Source organism: Biomphalaria glabrata, chromosome 9 (assembly GCF_947242115.1).
Source record: "Biomphalaria glabrata chromosome 9, xgBioGlab47.1, whole genome shotgun sequence".
Taxonomy (NCBI): domain Eukaryota; kingdom Metazoa; phylum Mollusca; class Gastropoda; family Planorbidae; genus Biomphalaria; species Biomphalaria glabrata.
Window position 1 is genome coordinate 28,608,001 of NC_074719.1, and position 23,334 is coordinate 28,631,334.

A 23,334-nucleotide genomic window follows, 5' to 3' on the forward strand; every position below is an offset into this window, starting at 1 on the left:
TTTAATCTTCATCCTACAAAAACATTAATTAATTAGTTTAATCCTCATCAAACTTCTTTACCAAAATACCTGCAGTTGTATACTCGGAACAAAGGTTTTTGCACAAGAGGAAATGGAAGGATTGAAGATTGCATGAAGCTTGCAAACAATGCACTTGTTCATGTCTGGTTAGTCACCTCTATAGGGGGGGGGGGGTACTCAGGCACTCAACCCATTTTCTATTTTAATCTTTTGAATGATTGCTTGAGAAAGATGGATGGTGTTATACTCCCTGGCCAGCCAAACTTTGCTTTGGTACTGTGAGGTCATAATTTTAGTTGGGAGCCATGGCTTTGTCAAACCTGTAGTATAGAAAATTAGTGACAATCTGTGTAGCCATTAAGTGCCCTTGTTGCATCAAGAGCTTTTCAGAACTGACTTCTTGCAACAACTTGTGCATCTAGAGTCTATGCCTTTCAGAACTGACTTCTTGCAACAACTTGTGCATCAAGAGTCGATGCCTTTCAGAACTGACTTCTTGCAACAACTTGTGCATCAAGAGTCGATGCCTTTCAGAACTGACTTCTTGCAACAACTTGTGCATCAAGAGTCTATGCATTTCAGAACTGACTTCTTGCAACAACTTGTGCATCTAGAGTCTATGCATTTCAGAACTGACTTCTTGCAACAACTTGTGCATCTAGAGTCTATGCCTTTCAGAACTGACTTCTTGCAACAACTTGTGCATCAAGAGTCTATGCCTTTCAGAACTGACTTCTTGCAACAACTTGTGCATCTAGAGTCTATGCCTTTCAGAACTGACTTCTTGCAACAACTTGTGCATCTAGAGTCTATGCCTTTCAGAACTGACTTCTTGCAACAACTTGTGCATCTAGAGTCGATGCCTTTCAGAACTGACTTCTTGCAACAACTTGTGCATCTAGAGTCTATGCATTTCAGAACTGACTTCTTGCAACAACTTGTGCATCTAGAGTCTATGCCTTTCAGAACTGACTTCTTGCAACAACTTGTGCATCAAGAGTCTATGCCTTTCAGAACTGACTTCTTGCAACAACTTGTGCATCTAGAGTCGATGCCTTTCAGAACTGACTTCTTGCAACAACTTGTGCATCAAGAGTCGATGCCTTTCAGAACTGACTTCTTGCAACAACTTGTGCATCAAGAGTCTATGCCTTTCAGAACTGACTTCTTGCAACAACTTGTGCATCAAGAGTCTATGCCTTTCAGAACTGACTTCTTGCAACAACTTGTGCATCAAGAGTCGATGCATTTCAGAACTGACTTCTTGCAACAACTTGTGCATCTAGAGTCTATGCCTTTCAGAACTGACTTCTTGCAACAACTTGTGCATCAAGAGTCTATGCCTTTCAGAACTGACTTCTTGCAACAACTTGTGCATCTAGAGTCGATGCCTTTCAGAACTGACTTCTTGCAACAACTTGTGCATCTAGAGTCTATGCCTTTCAGAACTGACTTCTTGCAACAACTTGTGCATCTAGAGTCTATGCCTTTCAGAACTGACTTCTTGCAACAACTTGTGCATCTAGAGTCGATGCCTTTCAGAACTGACTTCTTGCAACAACTTGTGCATCTAGAGTCTATGCATTTCAGAACTGACTTCTTGCAACAACTTGTGCATCTAGAGTCTATGCCTTTCAGAACTGACTTCTTGCAACAACTTGTGCATCAAGAGTCTATGCCTTTCAGAACTGACTTCTTGCAACAACTTGTGCATCTAGAGTCGATGCCTTTCAGAACTGACTTCTTGCAACAACTTGTGCATCAAGAGTCGATGCCTTTCAGAACTGACTTCTTGCAACAACTTGTGCATCAAGAGTCTATGCCTTTCAGAACTGACTTCTTGCAACAACTTGTGCATCAAGAGTCTATGCCTTTCAGAACTGACTTCTTGCAACAACTTGTGCATCAAGAGTCGATGCATTTCAGAACTGACTTCTTGCAACAACTTGTGCATCTAGAGTCTATGCCTTTCAGAACTGACTTCTTGCAACAACTTGTGCATCAAGAGTCTATGCCTTTCAGAACTGACTTCTTGCAACAACTTGTGCATCTAGAGTCGATGCCTTTCAGAACTGACTTCTTGCAACAACTTGTGCATCTAGAGTCTATGCCTTTCAGAACTGACTTCTTGCAACAACTTGTGCATCTAGAGTCTATGCCTTTCAGAACTGACTTCTTGCAACAACTTGTGCATCTAGAGTCGATGCCTTTCAGAACTGACTTCTTGCAACAACTTGTGCATCTAGAGTCTATGCATTTCAGAACTGACTTCTTGCAACAACTTGTGCATCTAGAGTCGATGCCTTTCAGAACTGACTTCTTGCAACAACTTGTGCATCAAGAGTCTATGCCTTTCAGAACTGACTTCTTGCAACAACTTGTGCATCTAGAGTCGATGCCTTTCAGAACTGACTTCTTGCAACAACTTGTGCATCAAGAGTCGATGCCTTTCAGAACTGACTTCTTGCAACAACTTGTGCATCAAGAGTCTATGCCTTTCAGAACTGACTTCTTGCAACAACTTGTGCATCAAGAGTCTATGCCTTTCAGAACTGACTTCTTGCAACAACTTGTGCATCAAGAGTCGATGCATTTCAGAACTGACTTCTTGCAACAACTTGTGCTACATGGCCCAGATTCGGCCCGCGACGTGGTTCTATCCGGCCCGCTGAAACGCCAGCACAAATTGTAGACAATCCCCCCCCCCCCCCGATCATAAAAAAAGGTTGAAAAATGTATTTTTACAAATGTTAGGGCTCTCACTTTTCTCTGATAGGTTTGTAACATGGCCTTTATCATTTTTCGTTTACGAAATGGGACTCTAAATGTAGAATTTACCAGGAAAAGTGAATGGATCTTTGCTATTGAAACATGATAATATGCCAACATATTTGATTTGTAAATAAAATATGGCTATTTAAAAAAACAACCACATGTATAACAGTATTATGAACAAATATGACGGCACTCTTGGTATGAGCCGCAAATAAAAGATTAACTACTTCTAGAGATTGGAGGATTGGTGGGGAAAATTATGAAAAAGAGAAAAGAAAATGAGTTGGTGGTAAAACTAGCTAAAATGTTGCTTATAAGAAATATACGCCTTATATTGCTTTTTAATCGCTATGTTTGTAGACCCTAAAAAATGAAGCCTACTTATAGTACTGTCTACGGGTGTAGGCTATTATATTATTTTTGAAAATGTGTTAGATTAAATTAGTATTGCACTGTAGTCTGTAAAAGATGTTTTTAACATGACGCTCATATAGCCCCTTATATATGAAAATATTATAAAACCTTTAAAAATTTAATGCATGCCATAGTGGCATTCATGAGACCCTTTAGGCCCATTTGAGTACCGGCCCACCGGGCATTTGCCCAAATACCCATATAGCCAGTCCGCCTCTGATTTAAATGGAATTAGAATGAGGATGTAGATCTACCTAAACTAAACTTCTGATTTAGCACTCTTAAGATCTATATCTACTAGATGTATAGATCTAAAATATAAATTTGGAATAATGTAGATGTAATTTAGATAAGATTTATGTAAAAAAAAAAAAGCCTAGATAATCTATTAATAGACTGAATGCAATATTAAATTTAAAAATAGTATATAGATTAGGTTTAGTATTTTATAACATTGCAATATTGATCGAGACATTTGGAAATAAAAAATCTACAATTTAAGTCTAGAAATTGAAATTATCGATCTTGATCTAGTCTAAATCATGGCTGCCTGGTCGTGCGGTTTGCGCGCTGGACTGTCGTTTGGATTTATCGATGGTCCCAGGTTCAAACCCTGCCCCCCCGCTCCCATCCCCCGTCGTCCTGCGGGAGGTTTGGACTAGGAAGTAAACTATCTTGAACTCTGAAGGAACATCCGAAAAATGTAAAACAAAAAACATTCTAAACTTGACCTAGAAATTCTAGATCTAGAATCTACAATGATTTTAATTAGAATATAAATCTAAATGTAGTTTTAAAAATCTAGCTCTATTGTAAAAAAAATCTAGCTCTAGTGTAAAAAGAAATCTAGATCTAGTGTAAAAAATCTAGAATACATCTAAATCTAGCAATTGTCTTTTTTAAATACGAGTCAGATTACGAGGTTTAATAAACATTACTATACCGAGTTGTTTTAGCATTTCATTTAAAGAATTAACTCCATTTGACGCCAAAGGAAAAAAAATCCACTACTTCACACTGCCTAGTGAGACTAAAAATTTCTTTATCAATACGAGCAGGCTCTCGAGGGTTCGTAGACATTGGTGCACCGAGTTATTTTAAGCATTTCATTTAAATCATTAATCATATTACGTCAAAGTAAAAAAAAAACATTACGTCACAATGGGCTAGTTAGACTAAATATATATATATATATATAAGGATTAAAGACGCATTTTTAGTGCGTTTTGTCTGTCAGTCTGTCTGTCATGTTAATATCGAACAAAGAAACAAAAAAAAAAGACTAAAAGCTGTTTAAAATCTGATTAAAATTTAATTTCCCTTTCGAAACATCGCAATAGTTTTAAGTTTCTATAATAGATTGTTCTGGATGTTTATATATATATATATATATATATATATATATATATATATATATATATATATATATTATTGTTACGAATCTCACTATCCAGGCTCTCTGTAAACTGCACCATACACCACCAACTTAAAGAACTTGACAACTAGGGCTCCAAAGTAACGTGTAACACTTTAATAGTTGAATAAATAACAGCCAATACTGTACAATTGGCAGCACGTAACACAAGACTGTACAAATATCTCTCCGATAACACCGTATCGCCGTATCAACTCTTGCACTGGCCTCTCCGTCTCGTTCCGGGCTTGCACTGGGTTCAACAGTTCAGGACTGACTCCACACACTAGGCTCGTTGTGACTGCGACACCTCCGCTCTTATATAGGGTCCCTACTGGCCTTCTCGAACCGGACAGACGCGGCTCGACGTTTCTAGGTGGTCAGATGACTACAACTCTCGTGACGCTCCTGAGCTCTGTTCACGACGTCGATCCTTCCCGAACCATCATGTTGACACTCGTCTCGGCCGACCGTCGTAACTCGTCACGGTTGACCGCTCGTCTAGCGCTGGCCTGGGGCGATTTGCGTCGGCTGACTACACTCACACCACTACCCCTTTCTGTGCCACCACCAGGTTTATAACAATATAGTGAGAGAAAATAGAAATTCCAGATAAATCAAATACCGTTAATTAAATTTTTGGGATGGTCTCGTATGAAAATTAGATGTACCATATAAGCCTTGAGGAGATATTTTCAAACCATACTTTATTTTTAGGAAATTGTTTTCCTTAAAAATCGGAACTTAATATTAACGATAATTAGATTTTCTAACATTTTAGCTAGAAAATTTAATGTAGTGTAAGAGAGAAGGGCGATTTTACATAAATAGAGTAGAACAACCAATTTTCGTAACTGAGAAGATTATCTGTTTTATTTATTAGAACAGGGATTTCAAACAGTTATTTGGTGTTAGTAGATTTTTCATATAAGATTCGGAACATTTTTGGCGACGATTTGTAAGAAAATTAAAGTGATGTAGGTCGATTTCTTTTTTCATAACAAAATCCGGAACATTCTTTACCGATTTAACAAATTTTGTTATGTTTCGGCAAGAAAATTAACTGTAAAATAAGTCTAAAAAGTTATTTTCAATAATCGTTTCTAGTAAATTACTTTCTTATATACGGAACTATTTGATATCAATAAATAAACTATAGTGACGTAGTGTCAAAGAATATCCTATACTCTTAAGCGAGCAATTCTTGTATGTATGTATATATATATATATATATATATAAATTTTATTTCGAAAACGGCTCTAACGATTTTCTTTAAAAGTTCACGGTATGTGCATAATAGTGAGAAAAAAATTCTCAACTCATTGGCCACATCGGGAAAACTCGAGGTCGACCGTTATATCGGTTTGAAAATGGCTCATTATCGAAAAATTAAGTTTGGCTAGAATGTTTTATGAATGAAATTTTCTGTATGACGTCAATGGGAAAAAAAACTTGACACCGCTTACGTCACTAGGCTCACAGCAGTACACTAAGACATTTCTTCGCAAACAAGAACAAGTTTTAATGATTCAGTTGGCGTAATTAAACATTTGCGCACCATCTTATTGTACATTGATCCATTATGAAACTATGGAAGAAAAATAATGAAATTAAATATCTTAATGTAAGATTAGTTATTGTGTTTTAAAGGCTTTATAAATTGTTTACACTTTAATTGCTTACACCCGTAGGTAGCTTTTACTTTGTTATTATTTTGCTGGTGAATTATTGCAATGTGCTTAAGCTTCGAAGTCTGCTGTCCAATACCAAAACATAGGAAATGGTCATAACACAGCATATCTATGCCTTACTTGCACAATCAGGGCCGGCCCTAACATTTGCGGGGCCCTATGTGAAATGTGTGGATTGCGCGCGGACCAGTAAGGGTAGAGATAAAGATAATAAGTGAAAATAAAGATTTTGTATTAGAAAATAAATTCGTATTTGCATTACATTTTTATTAAATGAAAGCTGACGATGCCGTTTTTTTTTATATCACGCGTAGGACTGGCGTTTACCATATTGATTGACACCCCAAAGTGACAATTTTGTCTTTGTAAGGACATTTTTATGAGTTTCAGGAGATTTCCAGGAGCTCCTTGAAAACAAGGAGACCACGGGAACCCTATTATAAATTATAATGGTTTAATTTAATAATTTACACCTAGAATTAGCGCGGGGCTTTTGAACCTTCGGAGTCCACCACTGTGACAGCATAGGCCTAGGGCTGGCCCTGATGATATCCAGCTCGCGGTCAACGAATTTTCATCACGCTGCTGCCTTTTTTTAATTTGTTAACCTATAAACCTCGGTAAAACAGAAGTCATGTTCCAAAAGTCACCCAATAAAACCTACTCAGCCCAAAGATCACTGCGCATAGACATCCATTAAAGTGGTAGATAACTTCACATTATCTGGGAAGCATCTTATCAATTGACGCATTGCTTTAAAGAGAGGTTGATATGTGATCATGGATAGTCGTGCTTTTGGACGCCTCCAAGCGAGAGTGTGGCGAAATAAATCGCTCCGCCTGTCTACAAAAATCAGTGTCAACCAGTATTCTCTCAACCCCTCTATGTGGATCTGAGGCATGAGTACTTTATAGAAAGCAACTAAGACTTCTTGAACGACTTCACCAAAGACCACAATACAAACAGCGATATTCTTGCAAAATGGTATGAAATTCGAGTCCGAAGATAAGTGAGGAATGCAGTATTTCCCTTTGCTGTGCAGCCCCAACTGTGACCTACATATTTTGCCACATCCAGGGCAAGCATAACCATTGTCCGCAGGTGGCCGGTTTAGATTTTCTTTTCGCCATCTGCGTTTGTTCTCGGCAGCAGATTTTCTTTTTGTCTCAAATGTGTATCTCGCGGCCTTCGTGAGAGAGCTCCAGCTGTCTCGTTCTGAGGCCGCATGCAACCAGGTGCTCTCTTCTATGTCAGCCAAGGAAAGTTGACGACTAGGCTGGTCTTTGAAGAATTTCCGTGGAGCGCCTCTGTTACGTCGACCACCTTTTAGCTCACAAAAAAAGACTGCCTTTGGCATTCGTTCGTCTCCCATACGGGATACGTGCCCTACCCAGTGCAACTGTCGGACCATAAGAAGTCCCACTATACTGTCCATACCGGCGTTGGCAAGGACATCGCTGTATGTAGTGCTGTCCTGCCATCGTATGTCCATGATGGAGTGCAAGCATCTTTGGTGAAAGCACTCAAGAAGTCTTAGTTTTTTCTGTAAAGTGTCCATGTCTCAGAGCCATAATAAATATACTAATTGCAGTATTAAATGCCATGAAGTAACCATTTTAGAAGTTATACTGCAAAGACTTTCTTACAAGCCTATAATAGCCCAATAGTTCTACATGAAAGAAGCAATGTAAAACGTTAAGACGTGAGCTGTGGTTTTCTATAGGCCTACTATTGGAGGGACTTTCTATTCTAATCGCCATGTACAATTACATTGAGAACTGAAAGAACTAAAAAGCAACTCTTCGGATTGATAGTCTTAACCCGATAGTTCATTTTCGTAATTACAACAATATTCCCAAAATAACTTCGGGTAAATATCCTTCCTTAACAAATTATTCATCCGAGCGAGGCTCGGTCACCTGATATTAAGTGTAATATTAGTCAATTATGCGATTTCAAACACTCATTTGACCTAATTTATTTTTTATAAAACAATATCTGGAACAACTTTATAAGTTATTTAGCATTTATATGCTCTTTACATTAAAAATGTTTTTGCAACGTTTAAGCAAGGAAATTATAAGTTAGAAGAGCAAACAAACATTGGTTGGCATTGATTTCTTTTCTTCACAAAAACATCCAGAACACTCTATTATAGATACTTAAAACTTTTGAGATGTTTCGGAAGAAACATTAAAGTTAAATCAGACTTTCAATAGATTTCAATAGCTTTTAGAGTTGTTTTTGTTATCTAAACGTGACAGACCGACCGGCAAACAAAACGCACAAAAATAAGCAACTTTTATCCAGAACAAAAAATAAATAAAATCTGATTATTTTAAAATTCTGAGGAAACTGATTAGTACCATGTTATGCCGCTGCTTCTTATACGCTACTGCACGAAAGTCGCTCCCAAAAAAGTCCATTTAAAAAAATGTGCGTGATATTTACATACAAAGTGCATTCTTAGCCTTTCTAAACAAACAGAAATGATTTCTTTAAATGTTAACAACTAGCTGACCAGACACCTTTAAAGACCAACTAAAGACCAACTGAAGAGGTTTTGGGGTGGAAACCTGTGCAATACTTTTTTTTTGAGTTTCATAATGCTTAAAAAAACATACATACGAAATATTAGACATATATTCTTTGTAATTATTTAGATATAAGCAACTTAATGTGCGTTTTAGGGACTATTAAATTTCACAATCTCGAAGCCATTCAAGATCAGTATCTCCCAGACAACCAAGTTCGATGACGTCGTATTTGGGAAACTTGGTCAAATTATTCAGTTTATGGCTTAGCGTGTTTCCCTATTCCTTTGTATAGGAATGACAGTTTCTGAAAACAAATGTGACAAAAATACACCAATTTATAAAAAGTGGATGTTAGAGTTGGGGAAATTAGGTCAAATCGCGCAATTTATGGTTTTGCAAGTTACTGTTTGTCGGCTTATTCTAGATCTAGTCAAGCAAAATATTTATATTTGTTGTGAACATTGTAACATTACCTCACTTACATTTATGGAATTGTTTTAGAATTGGTGTATTTTTATGAACAAATCACTTGCATAATTAATTTTATAAATTAAACGGTTTGCTTTTAGAAAACCAAAAGTAGCCGTTGCACCTGAACTTTGCAAGCCGCATCGCATGGTGAAATAATATTTTTCATTTCTCTTCTAGTTTTCGAGATCTGAGTGTGACAAGCCAACACAGTAACCACTCTGCTAGTAAAGAGCTTATGAACATGAAAGAGTGTATAGTTATCTATTGTTTCTATAGTCTCCTCCTAGTTTTCAGGTTTGTGTTCACTAAGACTCAGGCGACGACCTATAAAGGGGACTAATTCAGCTTATACCACCACTTCAGTCAAATACAATTTCTTTCGCTTGTCCAAGATACCAAACATAATAATTTATTCCCAATAGTTAATTAACTAATTGGTTAGTTTTTTAAAATTGATTCTTGTGTTTTCAGATAAAAGAAATAATTGTGCAAAATTTCAGCTTGATCCGAGATTGGGTGTGGGAGAAAGAACGTGTACTAACTTTTGACCAGACAGACAGAGGGAGTTGATAGAAGCTTTGTAAAAAAAAAAGGTTAGGTTTCAATATAAGAATATGTTGCAATGATTGTTTCAAACGCTTGGAAAGAGCTGAAGAGAACGTAGAACCAATAAAAACATTTTCTTTGTCAAATGGCGAGGTGTTAACAGTATTGGTCAATACAAAACTTTATTTATATTTATTATTTTGTTTTTCAAATGCTGCATATTTATGAAACAAGTAGGATATCTCATTCTAAATACAAAAGGGTTCCACTATATACACAAATAAGTGTACAGGCGATAGTTAAATCACATTTTCAATAGCACTTTAATCTTTGAGATCAAAATGTGACAGAACAAAACTAATGGCAGCTTTTCCTTACACAGTCAATAAAACTAAGACATTTTTGTTCTAGAAAGAAGCATAAAGTATTTCTTATTAGATATGCTAGGACTCCCTTCAACTCTAGATACCAGTAAGTCTATTCAAAATGATGCCAACATACCTGCATTAATAGAGAATACACAAAAGACGAAAAGTTCTAGAAAGATTTTGTTTATTTATAGAAAGTTAAGTTACTTTTTTTGTTTGTCTCATCATGCTAGTTGGCTTTTTCAAACAGAAGTCAAAAGAAAACATTCCAGTGAGAGCATTTTCTAGAGGAGTCAAAGCATCATTTGGTGTCAGCCCTCGAACTATCTAGCAAACATCAACCCTTGACACTGGCCACCACACTGCTGACACTAGGATAGCATTCAATTCACCTCCATAACTCAATTTTAAGTATTCAGTGAATAAAATGACATTTGTGGCTCCATTAATGAACTTAGTACCCAGTAGTCTTGCATTAGATCTCATTCTATATGCCCTATAAAGCAAACACAACAACTCTGGGACATTATTTCTGTCTGTAGACAAGTAGTTTAAAAACAAGAATCTTATTTCCTCCCCTCCCCCCCCCACTCAATGCACCAGGACTGGAATCCCTTGGTTTCAAGAGTTGAATGGTTCAAGAGTTGAATGGTTCAAGAGTTGAATGGTTCAAGAGTTGAATGGTTCAAGAGTTGAATGGTTGTCTTTCATCACAATTCAAGAGAACTAGAATTTCATAAGCATAAAATATTACAACAATAGCATTCAATACCAGTACATGTCAGACTCCCAGCTCTAGCATTCAATACCAGTACATGTCACACAAGCAACTATAATTTGATAAATAATCCAGAAATACAAAATAATTGATGCATATTACAAAAAAAAAATATTATTATATAAATAATGCAATAATAATAATATTCTTTAAAAAGAAATCCCTTGAAAAAAAAACATTTTTCTCTTGACTGAACTAAAGCAAATAAAAGGAGAGAAGAAGTATTTGGAGCTACTGTCCAGACTTGAATACAGACTAATGCCTTCCCATGTCCACTAACATACAACATATGAGCAAACAATAAGCAGTACTAACACCCTACTGAAATTATTAGGTCACAGGTCAGCTCAGTACACATATATTTACAGTCTGACCATAACATATGTACAAATGACCAGACTAGTCTGAACTCAAACAGCAAGTATGTCGAGTTCCTTAAATTAACATGAACATGAAAGTCTGATGAATGAACATTCAACTTTCTGTGTGAGATGACCTAGTCAATGAACTGACAAGCACACAGTGACCTAGTCAATCAACTGATTAATAACAAACAAAACACACAGTGATAAGAGTACAATGGTCTTTCAAAGAATTTCCTCCATGCTAAACTAGAAGGCTCTATCTTCAACTTTTGTTACCTCCAATTTCCACTAAACATTTATCACTTAAGTTTTTGTGTTCTAGTTGTTCAATCCAACTGATGTAAGAGCTATTTTGTAAGTCAGTTATTGCAGTCTAGAGATGAACTTGTTCAATCCTGGGATTAGTTCAATAATTCTCCTTTATTAATTAAATTATTTTTTTCAATGACAATGAAAGACTTGCAAAGTCAAGAGAGAGAAGAATCTTTAATATTAGAGTAGTCATTAGAACTGGATCAACAAGTTAGCAGTCCAATTGGATGTTATCTGGTCCTTGTAAATAAGACATCCTTGTTTACCAGGCCAATGATATTCTGCTAGCCTAATGGACTTTAAGGGTTTTGAAGGGAACTCTATTGCTTTTTTTCTACTATACTATTTCTGAGTGTTGTTTATCTTAGAGTATTGCCCCATTCATTCTGACACCCCCCATACTATGGTGAAATATTACACACAAGTATATTAGTTATCAATATTTACAGGTTGTTGTGTTGTTTTTTTTTGTTCCATGTTATTTAATGGAATCAAACTTCATTTTTACATTTCCACAGCAAAAGTGGCATTGGATGACATTGTGAGAATGTAAAAATGTCACACCACAAAGGAACATGCCCAAGGTCTGAGACCAATAGCTAAACGCATGTGGTAAAGATTCCACAAGACTGGTACAAAATGAGGTCACCCAGACACTCATGTGCACAAGAGAGAGAGAGAGAGAGAGAGAAAAAAAAAGACAAGGAAGGTAATGCCACAAGACAATGTACCATGTTCTCTTTCATACACTTGTCCTATGGGACTTTGAATTGTTAAAAGTGTCTCCAGTATCCAACGTAGAAAATCCTATTAAGATCTCCTAGAAAATGATTTTGGATTTAAAGTGTTGAGTTTATCCTTGACAGAATCATGGAGGTCAACACATACTCTCATGTAGAGGACATCCCCCACTGCATATTTGTCCTGGTTATTACTGAACTCTGTGACTGTGATCAGGTTAGGAAGACCTGAAGCTATGTTGGGCTCATTGTGAGGCTTTTGAAAAGCTTGTTGGTCAGGTAAGGCACTGAAACTGACCATTTTATGATCCCGGAAATTCTTTTGGTCTACAATCATGAAGTAAATCTGAAAAATACAGTAACATGAACAATAAACACAAGTACTAGAGAAGTCAATACACACACAAGTACTAGAGAAGTCAATACACACACACAAGTACTAGAGAAGTCAATACACACACAAGTACTAGAGAAGTCAATACACACACAAGTACTAGAGAAGTCAATACACACACAAGTACTAGAGAAGTCAAAAAAAAAACAACTAGAGAAGTCAAAAAGCACTAAAAAAAAACCAACATGCATTTACTAGAGAAATGACTCAACACATTTCTTGAAGATCTTTAATGTTTTGTATATTTGGCTGAACTCTTGTAGTGGCAAGCCAGTTCATGCAAGTAACAACGTTAAGCTCTTTTTGAAATTAGCCTTTTTAAAATTATTTTTTTTTAACTTTTTAGCTTTTTTAGTCTTTGAATTGTATCAAGGGTTTCAGACATTAATGTATTGAGTCAATGTATTTTTGTAGAAGGAAAATCATTTGCAAAAACAGTGATTAAGACAATGTTAATTAACCAATCCATGAAAAAGTTTTCTTTATAATTAATTAACATCTTTGATATAATTTTTACATTAGCATTTCATTATTTTCTTATTTTAACCTCAGTTTTGTACAGTCTTGCAAAGGCAGGGTGGCATAATATGTTTATTGATTGAAGTCATTTGGTGTCTGCGTGTCAGTGCATGGTTGAGTGTAAAGCATCATATTTTTGTAGAAGGAAAATGATTTCTCAAACTATGGTTAAGGCAAGGTTAATTTACATATTCATTACATTATATATATCTTATTCTTCTTCTAGCCAGCTTTATTGCTGCTGAGCTGTGAGCTCTTTTGCAGATTGTGCCAAGGAAAAATAGTGTGCTGTTCTGCCTTTGATAGCTTATCTGCCTTTTCATTTCCCATAATGCCAATGTGTCCAGGAATCCACTGTAGTGTGCTATTGATATTTAATTTTGATATCATCTGATGGATTATCACAATTAGTGTTGTCAACTCTCTTGGGCTGTTTAAGGTGCTTCCCTATCTTTCAATAGCTTCTAATGCTGCTCTGTTGTGCCTTAACTTAAGAGGTTCAATATTGTAGTCTATTTCACAGGCTGCTGTAGGAGTAGTTCTCATACCTCCACTGATTAGACGCAAGGCTTGGTTTTGGATTGTGTCCAATGATGATTGATAGGTTTTGTTGGCAGCTACTTGTATGGAGAGACAGTTATCCATGACAGATCTGACATATCCAATGTATAACTGTCTTAAGGTTTTCTTTTCAGCTCCCCAGGATGTTCCTGCTAGGTGTTTTATTATGTTTAATCTTTGTGATGCCTTTTTTAAATCTGCCATGAAGTGTTTTAGAGACAGTCTATATTAAAACAAAGTGAATTAATTCTGATTAATTTATTAATTAATTGGCACTTTTTTTTATTCATTATTCTTGTCATTGATCATGAGCATAAAATTTAATGACAGTTGGATAAGTAGAAGTGGTTGAAAACTCCATAAAAGACACAGAGTGAGTTCATCCAACTGTTGTTCATTAATTATAGCTATTTCTATAGCGCTGACTTTCATGCTTGTAGCATGCTTACATTGCTTTGGTCCAATCTCATTTGTGGGCCAATGAAGGGGTATCTGGGAGATGGTTTTTCCGTGCTGCCTTTAGGCACTCAGTAAACACAACTCTGCTCAAGTCGGGTGTCGAACCTCGAGCCCCCTTCATAGGTAGCCAAGCCAAGACAAGTTCAAGGATACTCAGCCTCTCGACCACGCATCTTCTAAGAAGATCCAACATTAGCACACCACTCACTGACACATTTTTATGTGCAAATCAATTTCTTGTAAACAATCTCTTTCAATCCCATACCAGTTGATATAGAACTGTTAATTACAGCCAACAATCTTTCAGTTGCCATACCACAATGAGCTTAATGAGCCACAACAGATCATAGATCTATAGATGTATAGAATAGCATGGCTTGTGCCAATATTTCTGCCAATACAGCCTCTATCAGCTTGCCAATGCTCTCTATGACATTTTTACCCAATTCTATCTGCCTTCTGTCTTTGTAGAATGATGCTTTCTGCTGTTTGTAAAGCACTCACTAAAATGATTTAGTTAACAAGCATCATATTTCCTGACAAGAATAATCCACTTTTCCTGATCAATTTAACTGGCATTTCCATTTTTCCTATTTTTGCATCTCAAACTCATCTGATTTGACCAAAGTTTTGGACATCATCATTGATTCTCATCAAATATTCTTCAGAACTGTTTTTATGGCTTTCTGACTTTTCATGTTCACATATATATTTTCATTAGACATACAAATGTCCTCATTTTAATTGAATATCTCTCTCTTTCATATTGTCTTGCTCCTAGGCATAGAGGTGAAGTCCAAGGATCTGTAGTTCAAATTCTAACCAGGTTTGTCCATTATTTCACCATATTCAATGGACCATTTTTCTCCCTTGAAAAATATTGTCACTAAGTCTGCCATGTAAAATGTCTGCATCATTCACTGTGTCAGCACTTGAGTTTGCATTTATTTTTGGCCTAATAAGAACTATGATCAAATGTCAATTGTTTCTTAGATAAATACAAAAAACAAATTTGACCACTATTCAGTGCGAATGAATCATTAGTACAAGTTTTCATTTGTCCATTTGGTAAACATGTACATTTACCAGTAAAAAAAAAGAAATCACTGCAGACTTGGGTATTGTGCCATTTGATTCCACATGTGTAAAATATATACAACAAGGTTACAAAGACAGTTTGTGTGGAAACTCAAACTCAAAATCGGCCCCTGAAGGGTCCACCTAGAGTCTTCACCAGGATTCGAACACAGGCCTTCTGGTTCCAAGTGCTTTACCCCTCAGCCACAGCATCTCCATATATTCATTTAGCATACACTTATATTTTTTAAAATAATAATTATTAACCTTATCCATACATTCAAAATTAATAACATGTTACATGTAATAAAGAGAAACTAAAAAAGATTTATTCTTTCAAAAAATTAGATAAATTGGCAACATGAAAAAAAAACAAATTTACAAATAATTCTTGACCTTCTTTAAGCTACAATTATGTACAAATGACTTAAGACTTTCCCCTCGCAAATAAAAATTTATATTTCCATTGTCATTTGTCATACAAACTAGACATAGATCTAGCTAGATCTTGACCTAGTTTTAGATCTAAATCTAGATTCAAGATCTAAGTCTAGAACTAGATCTAAGTCTAGATCTAGAAATAGATCAAAGTCTAAATCTAGAGTATAGAGTTAGATCTAAGTCTATATTACTCTATATCTAAATCTAAGTCAATCTAAGTCTAGATCTTATTCTAGATCTAGATCTAGAATCTTATATAGAATCTACTATGTCTAGACTAGAACTCATCTGAATTTACACATTTAATCTTAAAACTACTAGACATAGGCCAATGTTATGATCACGAATAGTAAATAGTAGGCCTTTTGTTACCAGGTAATGATGTACTATGCTATTTGTATCCGATTCATTCCTTAATGTGATACTATTGTTTACATAATAAATAAATCTGCACCCCTAAGCCGTCAGAAGATAAGTTATTGCCTTAATAATTAAAATTTTGTTAAAATTATCAATACATTTATAATATATGTATTATAAATATATCTAGATCTGTGCTCTATTTAGTCTTATTTAGACTGTCAAGAATAGGCCTCTATAATGAGGATATGTCAAAAGTGAGCGCTATAAAAGTAGTTCGTTATTTTTAAACTTATAACTAAAACGAAGTTCATATCAAAATTCTTTTTTAAAAACAACATTTGAATCAGTATTCTATTCAATGAGCTAATTAATAAATGGAAAATATATTTTATAATGATCCGTTGACACTTTTACCAATGTGACCTTAGATGGAAATTTTTTGTACCAATGCACGAATCTATGAATGAAGCTTGAGTTATTAATGAAGAAGTCCATGACCTTGCATCAGAACTTTGAATGATCTAAAATATCATGATGTCCAATTTTCATTTTCTCTTCTGATTCTGAAATCTAAACGGGACGGACGGACAGACAGGCCACACAAAACTAATAGTGTCTTTTCCCCTTTTGGGGGTTGCTAAAAATTGAATATATATTAGTAAAGACAACTATTTTATTCAATATTATGCAACTAAAAAGACACTCACCTTGCCATTAAATGGCCAGGGCAGAAGGTCATCATGAGGTCCTGGCATGAGCTGAATAAAGGCAGAGATAGATTTGCCCTTAGCCTCTCCATCTCCATTTGTGAAGAGTCTAACCCTCATCTTATAGCCCACAGGTCCAGAGAAGAAGGAGGGAGAACATATACAATGTTGCACGTTGCCCACAGCATCACGTCTAACTCCACTAAAACGTTCTAGTCTCCATGTGATCATACCATCTTTACCATCTATTAGAGTGCCTTTCTCCAGTGGATCAGGCAAACTTTGGTTTGTAGCAGTAGCTGAAAACCCACGAGATTCAAGTTCCTACAAAAAAATGTAGTTGTAGACAGATTAATACTTTCATTTCAAGGGAAAATATCCAAACTGTAGAGAACAGTTTAATAAAGTTGTTTTTGATGGGTTCAGGTTGAGCTATAGTGTTACATGGAATTGGGGTCAAAGTTGCAGAGTGCATTAGCATTAGAACCAAGGAGGTTTTGAACACTAAAGGCACATGTCTGTGCTCAGATGGATATGCTATTAGGTGGGTGAAGTAAAGGTTGTCAGTGACAGCTATAGTCAAGAACGGATCTCTAAGACAATATAATGTAGAATCAATGGTCATTATGTTACGCAATCTATTATCAAAAAGTTGCTGGTAAATTTTTAACAATATAATTCTTAAATTTCAAGTTGTACAAACAAAGATTGAGAGGAAAGAAATGTGATGTTAAGGTTTAGCTACTAGAAACACATAGAAAGAACACATAAAACTATGTTATTAAACCTATGAGTTGATTGTTGAAACAAGCAAATAACAAAGCTTATTTGAATGTGTATCAATTAGTTTGGATCAGTCATGCAATTAAATTTGTAATTTATCTAGACTAACAATAATAAATCTGTGCAATTAGAAATATTTTTTTACCAATTGTTTTTGTTTAGCACAATTTCAAGCTTTCAGCTTTCTCACTACGCTATGATCCTATGATTTGTCTGGACCAGTTGGAAAGGGGGAGAAAGAGCTAGCAAAGAGTCTATGAACATTAAAGATTGTATAGTTATCTATTGTCTCCATTTCATTTTTGTGTTCACTAAGCTTCAGACAGCAGCCTAATATAAAGGGGACTGATTCAGCTTCAGCTAGTACTTTCAGTCAAATACTATTTCTTTCCTTTGTTTAAGACACCAAACAAAGTAATTTATTAACAATAGTTAATTCACTAATTGGTTAGTTTGTTTTTTTAATTGATTCTTGTGTTGTCAGGTAAAAGAAATAATTTTGCAAAATTTTCAGCTTGATCCGAGATTGGGTGTCGGAGAAATAATGTGTACAAACGTTTGGCCAGACAGCTAGACTGACAGTGAGTTGATATAAGCTTTGTAAAAAAAAAAATTTTGAAAGTACATTTTGCATTACAAATTTGATCAAGAACTCAATTCAATAGCAATAAATATCCTATTCTTCACTCAGAAGTAGCATCAGCTGTGAAGCCCTGAAAAAGGGCAAATATTTCTGATGAACTAAAGGCTTAAAAGAGAACCTATGATAAATGCACTTTTAAGATTTGCAACAAGATCTGGCAATCAGGAGAATGGCTCAAGCCCCTGACCCAATTACTCATCATTACTCTTACAAAGAAAAGCAATTTACAATGCTGTCAAAACTACCATATCAGCCTTATTAAGCCATCCCAGCAATGTCCTGTTAAAATTTACAATGAACTGGATAAAACCAATAGCTGACAAGGCAAAAAAAAGACAGAGGAATGGAGAAAGACAGTCAACAGATCTTGGCACCCTCAATGGTTTTAAAATAAAAATGTCTTTTTGTCTAATACTAGTATTGAAAAACATAAGATTGCACCTATATATAGCATGTACTAGATGAGTTGAAAGATGGTTTTTAAATGGATTATAAAAACGTTAAATGAGAGATAAATACAATAATAAAATTACATTGTCACTAACTTGGGGGAGCTAACACCTTCTACCAAGTGCGTCCCCAGGTGGCAGATAGGGGAAGGACCCATAGATACAAGAGTTAGCTGTGAATAGCAAATAAACAGCTGTGGACCAACTGGTTTGCAGTCAAGGAGGATATGGAGGATGAAGTGAAGTAGTCTAGTGGTTAGAATATTTACTAAAAACATCTCAGAAATCCAGGGAAATGATTGCAAAAAGCGAGTATAAGGCGCTCTAACTCTTAACCCGGGTAGATGAAGCTCTTTAGTTAGGGATAGCAGTTCATCTAGGAGAGAAACCTCCAAAAATAAACACCTGCTGCCTTGCAGATGATCTTGGATGATCAAAGGCTATGGGAGCACACCCAAAAAGAAAAGCAGGCTGAAGTCGGAGTCAATGGGCCTCCTGGAGCATAACACATTGACACGCAATGTCATCTATGTTCAGTAACGATTCTAATAGATGTGGCGACCTGCCTGTGAAATCCCGCCGCGCAGGTAGGGGGCTGGGCTCTCCGCCTCAAAGGAGCCCACACAAGCGAGCTGGTGGTTCTTCTATCTCTGCCTGTGGAGCCAGGAGCAGGGACAAGAAAGTAAATACTACTGGCCAACTCTCCAAGACCAAAAGTCTAAAAATTCTACAATGGAACGCAGAGGGCATCCAAAAGAAAAAAGAAGCTCTAAAAATATTTCTGCATGAGAAAGAAATAGATGTAGCTTGCATCCAAGAAACTCATTTGAACAGTAATCTATGTTTCTCCATTAGAGGCTACACCTGCATCAGACAAGACAGAGAAAACAGACCCAAAGGAGGAATTCTCACCCTCACAAAAAAGACATCCTTAATCCTTACCGCAGACATAACTCTGCCCAACTCCTCAGAATCAGAAATAATGGGTTCATTATCCCAGATGGAAATATTAATTTATTTAACTGCTAACTCCCACCAGACAAGGAAATAGAGATTGACCACATACAAATACCTGACAAAGAAGAATGTCTTGTCTCAGGGGATACCCAGGTCTCAATGCCAGGGGAGAAGAAATCGAAGAATGGCAAGCAGAGAACAGACTTATCTTGCTTAATAAACGTGAGGATAAACCAACCTTTTTCTCAAGAGCCTGGCTAACATCAACCACTCCAGATCTAGCCTTTGCAACTGACAATATATCAAAAAAGTGTACAAGAGATGTTGCAGATCAGCTAGCCACCAGTGACCACAGACCCATATTGATCAGTATTGATACCTCCTTCAAAATATCAGAAAACTCCACCATCCTCAGAGGGAACTACAAAAAAGCATGGAATTTATTCTCAAAGCTCACAGACCTATATACCACTTCAATAAACTGCAAATCAAATCAGGTTAATAAGTCATACTCAGCTTGCTCCAAAGGAATCCTCCTAGCAGCTAAGGAATCTATTCCTAGAGGAGCAAGAAAAGATTATATCCCCAACTGGTCTGATCACCTACAAAACTCCACAATGCCACTATTGAAGCCAGAAACACAGCAGAAAATAACCCTAGTATAGAAAATAACATAAATCTAAAAGCAGCTTACGCAGTTTTCAGGAAAAATTACCTTTCCACTATAAGTAAAAGTTGGCCTGAAAAAACAGAACTACAAAATGTAGTTAAGACACGGCCACAAACTCTGGCGTATAGCCAAATGTCTCAACCAGGAAGAAAACAGAACAACTCCTATAGTAACAGAAAAGGACAACAAGCCCCTGAAAGGCCAAGAAGCAGCTAATGAATTCATAAAGTATTTCCAAAGCGTAGGACAAATACATATCAATGAAAATAGAAATAAAGATGTAAACTCAGAAATCCAAGAAAAAAAAAAAAAAAAACAGTTTACTCCTTTGGAATAACCACAAACCTTAAAATGAAGGAACTAGATCAAGCCTTAAAAGTCATCAACCAAAACAAGCCCCAGGCCCAGATAAAATTTCTAATGACATGCTTGTTCACTTGGGTTCTCAAGCCAAAAGAAAACTGCTACAAATATTTAATGTTAGCTGGAAATCAAGCAGAATCCCAAACATCTGGAAAAAAGCCATTATGATCCCTATACTATAGCATGGCAAACACAGAAATAAACTGGATAGCTACCATCCCATCAGCCTCACTAGCTGTACTTGCAAACTTATGGAAAGAGTGGTGAATAACAGACTTACTTGGATCGTTGAGTCAAATAACCTACTCACTGAAGCCCAGGCTGGCTTTAGAAAAGGAAGATCAACAGAAGATCAAATCGCCTTCATCACACAAGAAATAGAAGACGGCTTTCAAGAAAAGAAACCAACAACGATTGTGTGGGTCGACTTAGAAAAAGCATTTGACAAAGTCTGGGAACAAGGTCTCTTACTAAAGCTAATCCACCATCACATATCCCATAGAATGTAAAACTAGATAAAGGAATATCTAAATAATCGAAAAGCTTTACTTTGCATGAAAGGGCAAAGAAGTCACACAAGAGGAGTCCTATCCCAAACACTTTTCCTAATATTCATAAACGATCTAAATCAAAACCTACCAAGAAAAGTTAAAAGCAGCATGTATGCAGATGACCTTGCCTTAATTAGCACAGAAGAATATGTAGGAACATCAAAATTTCGATTACAAGATGCTCTCGATAAACTTAATAATCCGTCCAAAGACTGGGGCATGTCCGTCAACACAAAAAAGACAGCATATACCATATTCTCACTGTCAACAAAACAACAAACAATAAAATTAACATTAGATAAGGAAGCTTTAATAAAAATTGACAGCCCTACAAATCTTGGAGTCACCTATGACCCGAGATTAACCTGGAAAAACCAAATAGATAAAACACAGAGTAAAGGCATCCAGAGACTATCTCTTATGAAAAAATTAGCTGGCACAGATTGGGGAGCTAATCACAACATCCTGAAAAAGACCTATACCAGTTACATAAGACCTGTTCTAGAATATGGTGCCACAGCATGGGGCTCAGCAGCCCAAACCAACTTGACAGGAGCTATCAAAACAACACCCATAAGAGCTATGGAGGAAACCGCTGCCCTGATCTCTCTGGATGAAAGAAGAGAAATAAAAATCTTTTCCCAATTCACTAAATTGGAAACCTTGGAGAGGCACCCACTCAGAACAAAAATCCACAAAACTGGCACAAAAAAAGGTCTCAAAAGGACTAATTTCATACAGGAATCTCTAAACCTAAAAAAGAAACACCAACTTGAAAAAATAACTCTGGAATCCACGATACATCATAATGAATTTCCACCCTGGGACGAAAGCTCTCTTCCTACTATAAGAGACCATATTGAAAAAAAAAAAAATCTGACTACATACCAACAGAGCTCAGGGAAATAGTGAACTGTTTTCTACAAACTCATCCTAGCAATCAGTGGATCAGAGTTTACACGGATGGCTCATCCCATAAAGCCACCACAAATGGAGGAGCTGGAATACTCATCGAATGGCCCAATGGAGAAAAACTAGAAAAATCCATTGCAACTGGAGAGTTCTCTGATAGCCACAGAGCAGAAAGGGAAGCACTAGAACTAGCTGCTACCATTCTACCAAATCATTCAAGTACCCCACACAGTCAGTTTGTCTTTCTAACTGATGCGAAAACAACATTCCAAAGCTTAGAAAACTCTTGATTCCTCTTATATAAAACAACTCAGGACAGCACTTACAAAACTCAACAACAACAGCATAAAAACTGTTATTCAATGGATACCAGCTCATATAGAACTAGAAGGAAATGAAAAGGCTGACACACTCGCCAAGAGTTGGAGAACTAACTCACAAAAAACCATTGCACTCTATCCAGAAGAAATGAAGAGACTAATAGTAAATAAAATAAATGAGAAATGGACAAACTCTCATCCAAATCACAAGAAAGACCAAAGTCTAATCTTTCAACTCAGGACTGGACACAACAGAATGAGACAACATATGTAGCAGAAGCTCAAAATTGGAACCAGTGAAATCTGCCCATGTAGAGTGTCACCAGAGAACGCTGACCATGTTTTAAAACTGCTCTCTTTACCAAGAAGCCTGTACAAGACACTGACCCCAAAACACCCCAACTATATGGAGAGCTCCCTGATTTGGAAACCACTGCGCAGTTCATCTCATATATTGGTCTACTCATCTGAACGCTCCAACATAAAAATGAGAATGAAGAAGATTTTTACAGAGACTATCACAGAGCTAGAACAAAGGGAGATAACCTAGTGCAATTACAAAGAACCATTGAAGGAAAAAATCTTTGCAACTTCAAGTAAATCAGTGAATGAAAAATGGAAATGTCCATTTCTAGATTGTCCTAGTAAAAACTTAGTTTAGTTTGTTACCTCACAACCTGACCTTGAAGTTACTAGTTCATTCATGAGTGTGATAATACTATAGAAGATGTC

General features: G+C 36.3%; 1 protein-coding gene across 5 annotated transcripts in view; it reads right to left on the minus strand.

Moving 5' to 3' along the window:
* Positions 1-10,174: 10,174 nt before the first annotated feature.
* The window catches only part of LOC106056737 (TNF receptor-associated factor 2-like), a 33,372-nt gene continuing 20,212 nt past the window's right edge, over positions 10,175-23,334 (minus strand). For all 5 annotated transcript variants that reach the window (XM_056042785.1, XM_056042790.1, XM_056042786.1 and 2 more), the window contains exons 10-11: positions 16,955-17,278; positions 10,175-12,779 (exon numbers count right to left, since the gene is read on the minus strand). In XM_056042785.1, the coding sequence (XP_055898760.1) occupies positions 12,504-12,779; positions 16,955-17,278 (600 nt within the window). In that variant the 3' untranslated portion in view covers positions 10,175-12,503. The remainder of the gene's footprint in view (positions 12,780-16,954; positions 17,279-23,334) is intronic.